The sequence below is a fragment of the Cornus florida genome, unplaced genomic scaffold, assembly GCF_030987335.1.
Source record: "Cornus florida cultivar Cherokee Brave unplaced genomic scaffold, ASM3098733v1 CherokeeBrave_3.0.0_Hap2_Chr06, whole genome shotgun sequence".
NCBI lineage: Eukaryota > Viridiplantae > Streptophyta > Magnoliopsida > Cornales > Cornaceae > Cornus > Cornus florida.
In genome coordinates, this window is record NW_026775576.1 from 57,528,722 (window position 1) to 57,540,307 (window position 11,586).

Here is an 11,586-nt window from a genome sequence, read left to right on the forward strand (position 1 = left end):
TTTTCCTTTTTTTCTTTTGTTTTTAATTTACACCACACATATACATATATACACATATTAAATCACAACCATATACCACACATCAAATAAAATAAACATGATGTAAATGGGCTCAAACAAAAACCCCGTACGCAACAATTCCGGTAGCGGGTCCCACACGGGACCGTCCGGCCCAAAAAATGAAAAAAAAATGCAGAAATGACCAACCTTGCATTTCAAAGAGTCCTAAACTCAATTAAATGCCCCAAACAACTCTCGAACACAGCTGGCACGCTCCACAGTATCCGATACGTAAAACGGCAAAAGACGAAAATGCCTTTACAGCGACAAAAATTCTAGGAAAATGAAAAATGCGAAAATTAGAAACATCACATTGTGTGCTATATTATTTGGTTTGTGTACATATATGTATAATGGTAGCAAAATAATTAAAAAGAAAAAGAAAATGTGGGATTTTAATTTTTGTGGTAGGACCCACTTCTCACTAATTCTTTTGTGGTCTAGAGACCACATTTTTGGCCTCTCATTCTCTCTCCCCGGCTGAATCTTTTTCTCCCTCATTTTCCTTTCATTTTTCTTTTCTTTTTCATTTTAAGCTTCAAATCTTGATTAATCTCTCATTCCTTGGAGTTTTTGGATGCCGTTTGCGGCAAAACAGAGAGCACGGTGAGATCTACTCATTGATATAAGCAATTTATCATTTGGTGCATCCTAGGAATTTTGAATTTAGGACCCATTTTGGGGGGTTTTTGCATCTTAAGAGGTAGGGGTTCCTAATCCACGAAATTTCTTGTTCTTTTGTGAATTTCCTTTATTAATTGTTGCCTAGTATGCTTAATTTGTGTTGATTACCTCTAAAATGATTTATTTGTTGGGTATGAAGTTCGTGAAAATATGTGTTAGTTGATTTATATGAAAAACATGCCTAAATGTTAATTTTCTATACCTATTGTGTTGTTGATTTGCTAGAATTGTTATATGAAAGCATGTTGTAATTTTCTTTGAATTTCTTGTAAAGCATGTTATGTAGCTTAAGTTGAATTAGTTGTAAAATGATGATTATTGACATGGCATGATACATTTTTGCATAAACATTGGAAAGAAAAAGAAAAAGAAAAAATTGTTTTGAAATGAAAAGGGGAAATTCTTGGGACAAAGTTTTGATAAAAAGGATTTTAAGAAAAACCAGGACACCGAGGAGGTACCAAAGGTCCGTGGAGTTAATATGACCTAGAGGGAATTAGGGAAATCTCCTTAGCATGGTTGAACTATCTGGGCCCCAAATGACGCCCCGGAGATACCAAGGGTCAGGGACAGTAGTCAATCCTTCTCTCGTGTTGCCGCGGAGTCACCAACGGACGGGTTATATTAACAGTTTTAAAAATGATGGATGATTTTGAAAATAGGGAGCGACATAGCATGGCATAGCATTCCATAGCATCACATTGTCCATTTTGGCCTTGCAATTTATTGTATTTTCTCCTGGCATAGCATGATCTCGTTCCCTATTATTCTATTCATTGTTTGGATTTACGGGGTTACAAGAGGTGTGTCTTAAGCACCACCTACTGAGCTTTATGCTCACCCTATTATTTTACATTTTTCAGGACATGGGAAAGAAATGGTGGATGACTTTCCACCACAGACTTAGTATGGATTAGAAGATTATTTTGTTATTTTTGTATCTAAGTCTTATTATTTTTGTAAAACTTTGCATATTATATTTTATACTGGGACTTATGGACTCTTATTATTGTAATTATATTCATGGGCTGTGACTTTAATATAAGTTGTCTAAACGTTGTAAGACATGGACTTTTGATCTTAGCCATGTTTTTGGGACTGCAATTATGATATTTGGATTAAATGGTATATGATTGTTGCACCAGAACTATGTTGAGGCATAATGAATGGATGAAAAAAATATTGAAATGTATTATTTGCTTTGTGCATTGAGACACGTTAAATAATTTTTGAAAGTTCAAGAGAGACCATTGTATTTTTATACATTTAAACATGTTGTCATATAACCTTTTTTAGTAGAGGTCATAGCCATTTTTTTTTTTTTTTTTTTTTTTTTTAATTGGTATCATTTTAGTGTCGTCATAGGTGAAGCCCAAACCGCCAAACGTTATAGGTGAAGCCCTAACTGCCAAACCGATACCCGTTAGGGTTTTAACCATCTAACTGCCACGTGTTCAAATTTAATCAAACCTTTTGACAGGCTGATCCAAATTGATTTGAATTTTTGAAGATTTTGGACTGGTCCAAAGTCCAATAAACCAACACAAGCCGAAGCCCGACAAGCCCATGCCCAAAGAAAATTTATTTTTTTTCTTTAAGAAGTCCAAGCCCAGGCCCAATAAGCAAAATATAAAGATCACGAATAGAGAGATACAGCAAGGAAAGATTAGAGGAATATATAAATTGGGTATATATTGCAATCGTGTTGTTCTCGGGAGCTCATCCAACACAAGCTCTCAAGCATTGCCTCCTCGGCTTTGACAGAGCATTTAACACTGGTATGCCTAGTCGTACATGGTTTTCCAAAAAGCACAACATCACGTACCAATTATTCAGTCATACATTTAAAATGGCCAGTGTGCCAACACATACATTTAATTAAGAGCAACCCAAAGCTAGACCTTCATCGCTTTGAAAATCCCGACTCATTCTATGCAACGCCCTTCACTTTTCTTCTTGTACCCATTCCATATATTTTTTCCGTAAATGTACACATTCCCAATCTCATCTACATGTAATTCCCGTTCTCATGAAACGAGCAGTCAGGTTTCGATCAAAAACTTCAATGGCTTCACACTTCAAATTGAATATAGAATGAGAGAGGGACCTTGGTAAGGTAGCTGAGAATGGTAGCTACAGAGTGGAATGAGTGAAGCTTTCCCTACAAAGACGTACAATATATGTTGAACGTTAAAAACAAAACATGAAAATAAAGGATTGTTAAATTGAAAGGGTTTATGTCAAAAGCGACAAACAAACCTCTCCTTCAGCTTTGAGCTGAATGCAAGTGCTAAGTTCAGCGAGAAGATAATTGGAGCAGCCAACAAGCAGTCCTCCCACATGTTATGCATTGTATTCTTGCCCCCATGAATATGTCTGATATGTAGTACTCATCCATGCCCTTAATGTGTGAGAGCTTCAGATAACATATAGACTACAAATTAACTATTTTTAGATAATCTTTCATTCTTTTCTAGAAAACGAAAAAAAATAAAAAAAACCCTGCACATAACCACACAGTTCTAACTACAAGAAGAAGCAGCACTTAACACTGTAATTTCATCAAGTCATTGCAGAGCGTTAATAATCCATTTTGCCACTGATCTGAAAATTTGATACTCTTTTTTTCTTTTTTTCCAGTAAACATGAATCGACACTTTACAAATTAATAATTAAAGTATTTCCTGTCAAAACTAAAATCAGAAAAACCTTTTCCTATGAGCCACAACCAGATACCTCCTATAAGAAAGAGACCAGTATATTATCCAAGTCATTACGATGTATATTACTATTTGGCAAAAGATTATTATAAAGGTATATAATTCAATAATTGATCCCAAACAAAAACTTTACAAGTAAGATATGTATTGTAATGAAAGTTATATAGAAATACCAAGGTGAAATGTTATACATTAATTGAGACACATTGTCAAACATTTACGAAGCATCCAAGTACACGAATCACAGGATGATATGGTGGAAACAGGAAATGGAAAAAGGAAAAATAGATTGATGAAGTCCAACTTTCGAACCCTACATAATTGTGCTAGTGGGTTAGAACCACCCATTACACAAGCACTGTCTAGAACCAAAATGCCAAATTGGTTTAAACACATTAACTAGTGATTATTACAAAGAACAATTTTCAGGCCTTGATGTGAAATTGTAATGCATGACAAGATCAAATCCAATATTGAAACAACAAATATGACCAAAAAGAGTTTGGTACGTACCAACAAAACATTACCATCAAAGCCTATTCCTATTGCAACAAACGACAAGAAAACACAAAATTGACAATCAAAAGTATCGAAACATAGAACCTCTTTTAAGATTTCTCCATGCTCTACAAACATGGATCCTTGATAAGATGATGTCATTGACCTATAAAATTGAAATAATCAAATACATTGTTAAATATAGAGAGTTTATTAACGGCCATATAGATGAATAAGATGCAAGCAGCAAAAGGATAGCAAAACTGACATTACAAAAAGCAATTTTCATCAATTTTTGTGTTATGGGGGTAGATAAAATAGAAAGACGACTAACGCATTAACTAGTGAAAAGTGGAATCTACTTTAAATTTATATATTTTTTACATTATAGACTTGTGAAAGTCATGATAGTTCAAGATGTTGGTGTGATTTTAACGACTACATGATTAATTTAAATGATGAGTTTTGAAAATTGAAGTTCAAAGAGAAAGATGAAACTATTATTGAATATTTGCACTTCCTTACTTGTATTTAATTCTAGTATAGCATATACACACATACACATATATATTGGTGGGTCTACTCACCTTCAGCTTGGTCCTCCATTACTAGATGGACACCCAATTTCTTGACTTTTGGTCCTAAGCATTTAAGTGAAACCTCAATGTGACAGGAATTATCACAAATATTGAGAGGCCCTGGGCTAAGCTTTGGTCTCTTCTTCATCAAATTTTTAATTGGTTGATGGTCTTTAGACAACCCATCGTAATATTCCGTTATGTTCCTCAAAATGACGTGATCTGACAAAAGGTCATGCTTCCCTTCTTTTGAGTAATTTCGATACCGTCTGCTCACGCCATAGCCGTTGATTTTGAGATCAAATTGAATCCATGAGTGAAATCCATGAAATTCCAAAGCAGCACAGATGAAAATTCCTTTGACGTTATTGTAAGAAGATAGATGATGTTGATCTACCACCAAAGACGCAGATGAACATCCCTCAACTTCACTCTTATGGCTAAACCATTGCGGAATCTCACTCTCAGGAAAAATGACACAATATAATCCCTGTTCCATGCACGCACACAATAAATATCCTCAAGTTTTCATCAGTTTTGAATATATATATATATATATATATATATGAATATATATATATATATATATATATATATCGAGATCGAGAGAGAGAGAGTAATTAACCTGAAGCTGACTTTGTGATGATATATTTGGCATGTTATCCATCTGATCCATAACCAATTTGTGGCACTCAGTGAATATGAATTCGCGATTGTTTGAACCGCTTCCACTTGGTGGAATCCAATACCGTTCCAATGATTTGCAGCCATGTGCATCAACATAACAAATAGATGACGGAAGTGAAGTCAGCGTTCGGAGGCTTGTGCAATGTACCAAATCAAGGCGTTTCAGTTTTTTGAGTTGAATGAGGCTTGCTGGTATGCTAGAGAATTTGTTATCACTTAGATCTAATTCTTTCAAACAGGATAGGCTGCCAATATCCCTGGGAAAGGACTCTTCTGATAAATTGGAGCTCCTAAGAACTAATCGTAATAAAGTGCTCAAACTGGGGAGCAGTTCCAGTTGCAAATAAGTTGAAGGAAGAGTTCTCTTTCGCACCAATGAAAATGGAATCAATGATTTTGTCGTCTTGGGGGATGATTTTTGAGAATTATTTAGGTAAAGGTTACTAAGCTTAGACAACTGTGCAATGGACGATGGTAACTGTTCTATGGCGGTTCCTCCCATGTAAAGGGTTCTTAAACCCTTCATTTTTAAAAAAATGTCACTTGGAACACATTTAAGCTTCCGGCAATTTTCTAAAGATAAAATCTGAAGCCTTTCAAGATGCCCAATTGATGAAGGAAAATCTTTTATTGCGGTATTGTCTAAATAAAGATACAACAAACAATCCATGCATCCCTGAACATTTGGAAACTTCTCAAGTTTTGAGCATCCTGATAGAGAAAAACTTCTCAGATTTTTTAACTTGATACTTCCTGGGAGACTCCTTAGATTTTTACATTTACTGAGATCCAATTTAACAAGCCTCTCGTGAACTCCAATCGACTGGTGGACCTCAGTTAGTTTTGTACATCCTTTCAGAATTAAATTCTCTAGACATGGGATATTTGACAAATCCGGAGTTTTATCCAAATATAGGGAGTGACTGAGATCAATGAATTTTAACTTCTCTAGAAACTGTTTAGGAAACAAGCAATGAAAGCAATCAATTAGTCTCAATAAACTCTAAAATACTATTCATATGTAAATAATTGTGTAAATAAACGATGCTCATACCTTGATACCTGATGAAATTTCTTTGATATTGTTATGACAAAGGCTAAGGTGAACAAGATTTTTCGGATGGAAGTTGGATGGCAAAATCCTTGTTGAGTAATCATCCCAATCAAGATAACATAGTTCATTTGAAAGATATGTAAGGTGTCCACAAGGTGTTATCCCACTGAGTTTAAGCAGTTTAAGTTTCTTCATCTTCTCAAAGACATCAACATTTACATATAATTCCTCTGGTAGATGACAACGAGGCATGTTTAGCATAATGCCTTTAATTGTTTCTGTCACCTTATTACCAAAAACATTGTGTAAGTTACCACAAAGTGTTAAAACCTTAGAATTATAAAAGTTAAACTGATAATATGGAAAACAGATGAATCTAACCTATATATCTTTTTTTGCAAAACTTGAATGTGAATATATATATATATATATATATATATATATATGGAGTTAGGACGTACAGTATTCTCTCTGAGCACTTTAAAGATATCTTCATGAAACCACAACCTACTACATTTTCCAGGATCATCAGGTGATTCTTGACGAACAATTTCTTTACCCATTTCTTGTATCAAATCATGCATGCATAGCTTGTTGTTGTATGAGATTGTTATCAAAGACCGTTCAATAAGAACTGGAATTCGTGGGTGAAACCCATTACTGCCCAATATATCCATTACATAATCTTTATCATACCCTTTGAAGAAACAAGCGATATCGAGGAATAAATCTTTCTCTGTATCATTAAGGCCATCAAAACTTATCTTGAGAACATCATAAATTTCTCTATTTGGAATTTTTTTCCAGTTATCTACTTCATGTTCCCACTCATTTAAACTTCTTTTAAATAAAAATGAACCCAAAACTTGAAGAGCTAATGGAAGGCCTTGGGCATACTTTATTACATGCCGTGAGAGTTCCACATAATCCTCCAAAGGATGGTTGTTAGTGAAAGCATACCAACTAAAAAGTTCAAGAGCTTCATCGTCATTCAACAACTCAACCCTGAACATTTCATGATCTACTTTATGTTCCACCAACAAACGTTCATTTCTGGTTGTTACAATGATCCTACTTCCAGAGCCAAACCAGTCATTTCCACCCACTAAACTCTCTAATTGCTTCAAACTATCCACGTCATCAAGAACTACAAGAACTTTCTTATAACGGAGTCTTTTCTTCATCATGTTGATTCCAAAATCAACGTTACGTATCTTTAGATTTTCTTCCGTAAGAATGTCATTCAAAAGTAGTTGTTGGAGATAAGTTAGGCCATGTTGTTCTGAAACTTCTTTCACATTGCTAAGAAAACAACAACTTTCAAATTGATTATATATTCGATTGAAGACAACTTTGGATATGGTTGTCTTTCCAATTCCACCAGCTCCACAAATCCCCACAATGCACACATCATTTAACCCATTGTCTAGCAAAGTGAACACTTTGTTTACACGGGAATCTATCCCTACTTGGTACCTGGCCACATTTAATGGTATAGGCCCCAATTGTTTTATAATCTCTTGAACAATTTTTTGGATAAACTTCACCTCATGCCTATCAAACACAAACCACATTAGAAAGATCTAGCGGGTTTAATTAATGTACTATGAGAGAAGAAAAAAAATATTTGAATTTACTATAATTAATACTTCTTTCAATTTTTGTCAAAGAAAAACGAAAAAATAGTTATGTCAATTATAACAAATATCATATATGGAAAAATAATAATAAACAAGTAAATTCATAAACTAATTGTTAGAAACAGATTAATTCATCTTAAATGTTGATAACTATATGATGGTAATAAAATGTTTATAACTATACCATGGTTATAAAACTACAACTAAAGTCACGATTTATTGAACTCCCTCCCTCTAGTGGGTTAAATTGTACTATGAGAGAAGAAAAAAATATTTGAATTTACTATAATTAATACTTCTTTCAATTTTTGTCAAAGAAAAACGAAAATATAGTTATGTCAATTATACAAATATCATATATGGAAAAATAATAATAAACAAGTAAATTCATAAACCTAATTGTTACAAACAGATTAATTCATCTTAAAATGTTGATAACTATATGATGTTTATAAAATGTCCATAACTATACCATGGCTATAAAACTACAACTAAAGTCATGATTTATATAAAATTCTATGTAGGTGCAAGGGGTGGTCTTAGTACAAAAACAGCCACAAATATTGAATGAACTCCTCTTTTTTTTTAACCCCATTTTCGTAAGTGAAATTCTAAAACTTAATAATAACTCTAAATAGTTTTGAATTTTTTTCAATTTTAATCAGATTAGTTTGGTTATAATTTGTCATAAAACCACAGCTAACCCATGAATTCAATTAAAAACTAAAACACTTGCCTGGAACTATGGAGTAAAATACATTGAAAAGACTATCGAGTCACAATCTAGTGGTATCTCCTTTAAGTTACCACATAGCAAAAAACGAGTGTTATCTGATAATAAAAAATCAAAAATACTAATAATATTAGCATAGGCTATTGTGCAATTTTTCTCGATAAAAATGAATGCTATTTGATGATATAAATTGTGTAACATGTTTGATTCTAATAAATTATGCCCAAGTCCCTTTGCTATTGCACATAATTGATACTAATAAAAGCATAATAATAAACTTGAATGAGTAGAATATTACCCATTTGCGATATTGTTTATATCCCACCCGCTTAAGTTTGCTGCCTCCGTCAATGCTGCCCTCCACCTTTGCACCTTTTCTTTGTCCTCCCTAAAAGTTTCTTCATGTTTGACAAATGCTTCTCCAAAACTTCCCTTTTGTTTCCTTACTTGCGAGGGATCGACATCGTAGAAGACTGGCAAAACTGTCAGTCCAATTGTATTCTTGCATAGAATGATCTCAACGAGTTCATCCAAACACGATGAGGAAGTTGCATAATTTTCCGAAAATACGATGATTGCAAATTTCGATTCCTTGATTGCCTTGAGGAGTTGTGAAGAAATCGATTTTTCTTTCTGTTGCAGAGCCACATAGAGATGATGTACAAAGTTCTTGCGAGTGTCTTCGCCTCTGAAACTTAAGAAGACATCATAATTCCATCGAGGCGGAGAAGAAGAAGAAGCCTCCATTAACACTTGATAGTTTGTGAATGCAGAATTACCCTTCAAAGTCTCTCTCCCCCCACTTTCCAAAGCAGATGTTGGCTAAGCGTCATATCCAAGCAATTTCCTAATTGAGCAAAGCAAAAACAATGTTAGCTGAAAAAATAAAGTTAGGATTTGCTGAATCTCTCAATTGCGTCGCAGAAGAGAGAGAAAGAGAGAGAGAGAGAGAAAGAGGGCGCATTGGTGAAGATTTGGCTTATTTTATTCTTTTCCCTCTGGCAAATCAACATTAAAAATTATTATTTCATTCGTATCTCTTTTATTTAAAAAAGATACTATTGTAACTCGATTGTTATTAAATTTTTTTTATTATATTTAAATAAAAATAATATTACATCTTCTTTTTTTTTTTTTTTATCTAAACATAAATAAAATTTATTATTATTCGTTTCGTTTTTTTTTTTTTTTTTCTCTTTTCTCTCATAATTAATATTATTTTTTTTTCTTTTTTTTTCTAATAAATTTTAATAACTTTAGGCTTTATTTATTGAATGATGTAAGTTGGGCCAATTTATATCATATGGGCTGCACCTCTTTAAACCCCATAATATCCTTTCTTTCTTATTTTTCTTCATAAAATCTCAAAATAATTTTAACAATCAATATTTTATGAAATATATATATTTTTAAAATCCATAATTTATCTTTATTTACTCAATTTTAAAAATATAGAGAGATTTTTTAAATACAAAGACGTATTTACACATTTTGTTGAGATTTTTTACACTTTATTCTACTAATAATAATAATAATAATAATAATAATAATAATTTGAATTATTGCTGAATTCAGATATGGGAAAAATTGACTGAAGACTAATAGGCCTCTGTGAACCCACCCACTTGGCACTCGTACCAAAGATTAACACCTCTAACAACCATTAATAAAGCACCAATCCGTCTAGCATACTACAACAACCCTCTTTTTTTTCTTTTTCTTTTTTCTTGCCAGGTTTTAAAAAAAAAAAAAAAAAAAAAAAAAAAATACTCTAAATACTTGCACCAAAATAGTTAGACGGAATCATCAATTTTTGTACTTACTCTAATAAAAGAGTCCAACAAGAACTCTTATTACCTTTAAAAATAACAAAAGTATATTTTTTAGTTTTTTATTCAAATCACTGATTCTCACGTCAAGGTTATCTGGTAGGTAAAATAGAGTCAACAATTATATAATTTCCCTATTTTTAGTGGTTTCACACTCTAAAAAAAAATAAAAATAAAAAAAAATAAATAAATAAAAAATAAAAACACCAAAAATCTTCAATAGGTATATAGAAGAAGTAGCCGGAGGAGGAGGGTAGGCAAGAACAGAGGTAGAGAACAATACTCCACATTAAATTCAACAAAATAGAAAGGAGTTTAGGACATTAACTAGTGAAAAGTGAAATCCTGCATTAAATCTGGATATTTTTCAGATAATAGATTTGTAAGAGTTTTGATAGTTCAAAATGTTGGTATTAAGGGCGAATTGAGGAATTACAAATAGATTAGGTGGGCTGATACTAGACTAGGCTAAAATTGCCTATAGAAAAAAAAAAAAAATTAGTAATTAAGCTTGAGGAGAGTGATGAAAGTATATTATTGGGTTTACAGTCTACTCACTCTTACATTAATACATGGATACCCAATTTCTTGACTTTGCCTTATTCTCAGTGCCATGTGAACAATCATAGTAATTATATCCAAGCAATTTCGTTCCTATGCACTTTACTTTAGAGAGAATGGACATGTTAATTAAGAAGTTGATGGTAAATTTTCATGAACTTTATTGATCAAAGCAAATACTTTTTAGCTGAAAAAAAAAAAAAAAAAAAAAAAAAAAAAAGACTGTGAAAAAGGTGTAGGTGGGTCACAAATTAGGCTGGTGAAGAAAGATTTCCAAAGATTTAATGCCCCTATTGAGAATCAAAATTTACATCTACCAAAAGCATTGTCACATGGGAATCATCTTTAGTGAGGTTCTTCACAAAAGGAGTAAAGTTGAAAGGAATGAAAATGCGTCAAGTCGGTCGTTGGACATAATGATGGTGTCTACTTGAAAGGAAAGAAAATGTGTGGACCAGTATTGCGGTGCATGTGGGTCATATCGGTGTAGGTATTAGGTGCACTTGTGAAGCCCAAACCGCCTAACCGACAACCCATTTGGG

The 11,586-nt window shown here is 33.0% G+C and overlaps 1 protein-coding gene across 3 annotated transcripts; it reads right to left on the reverse strand.

The window, feature by feature from the left end:
• Positions 1-2,055: 2,055 nt before the first annotated feature.
• On the reverse strand, positions 2,056-9,767 carry LOC132311590 (disease resistance protein RUN1-like). Of its 3 annotated transcripts, XM_059809579.1 has the most exons (8): positions 8,953-9,766; positions 6,743-7,835; positions 6,282-6,566; positions 5,166-6,182; positions 4,550-5,030; positions 4,068-4,128; positions 3,004-3,160; positions 2,056-2,905 (listed from the first exon to the last, which is right to left on the reverse strand). In XM_059809579.1, exons 1-6 carry the CDS (start codon positions 9,399-9,401, stop codon positions 4,121-4,123), a joined length of 3,333 nt encoding a protein of 1,110 aa, XP_059665562.1. In that variant the 5' UTR covers positions 9,402-9,766; the 3' UTR covers positions 2,056-2,905; positions 3,004-3,160; positions 4,068-4,120. The 3 variants fall into 3 exon arrangements, with proteins under 3 accessions (XP_059665562.1, XP_059665560.1, XP_059665561.1); XM_059809577.1 differs by lacking the exon at positions 4,068-4,128 and having other exon boundaries at positions 8,953-9,767; XM_059809578.1 differs by having other exon boundaries at positions 3,004-4,128.
• Between the last annotated feature and the right edge of the window lie 1,819 nt (positions 9,768-11,586).

What these genes read in the sequence shown, in the direction of transcription:
- LOC132311590 (XM_059809577.1), bottom strand. Translation starts at nt 9,401, where the DNA reads ATGGAGGCTTCTTCTTCTTCTCCGCCTCGATGGAATTATGATGTCTTC. An exon ending in ATAAACAATATCGCAAATGG is followed by an intron (nt 7,836 to 8,952) that starts GTAATATTCTAC and finishes TGTGTTTGATAG; the next exon opens with GCATGAGGTGAAGTTTATCC. An exon ending in AAATTTCATCAGGTATCAAG is followed by an intron (nt 6,183 to 6,281) that starts GTATGAGCATCG and finishes TTTCCTAAACAG; the next exon opens with TTTCTAGAGAAGTTAAAATT.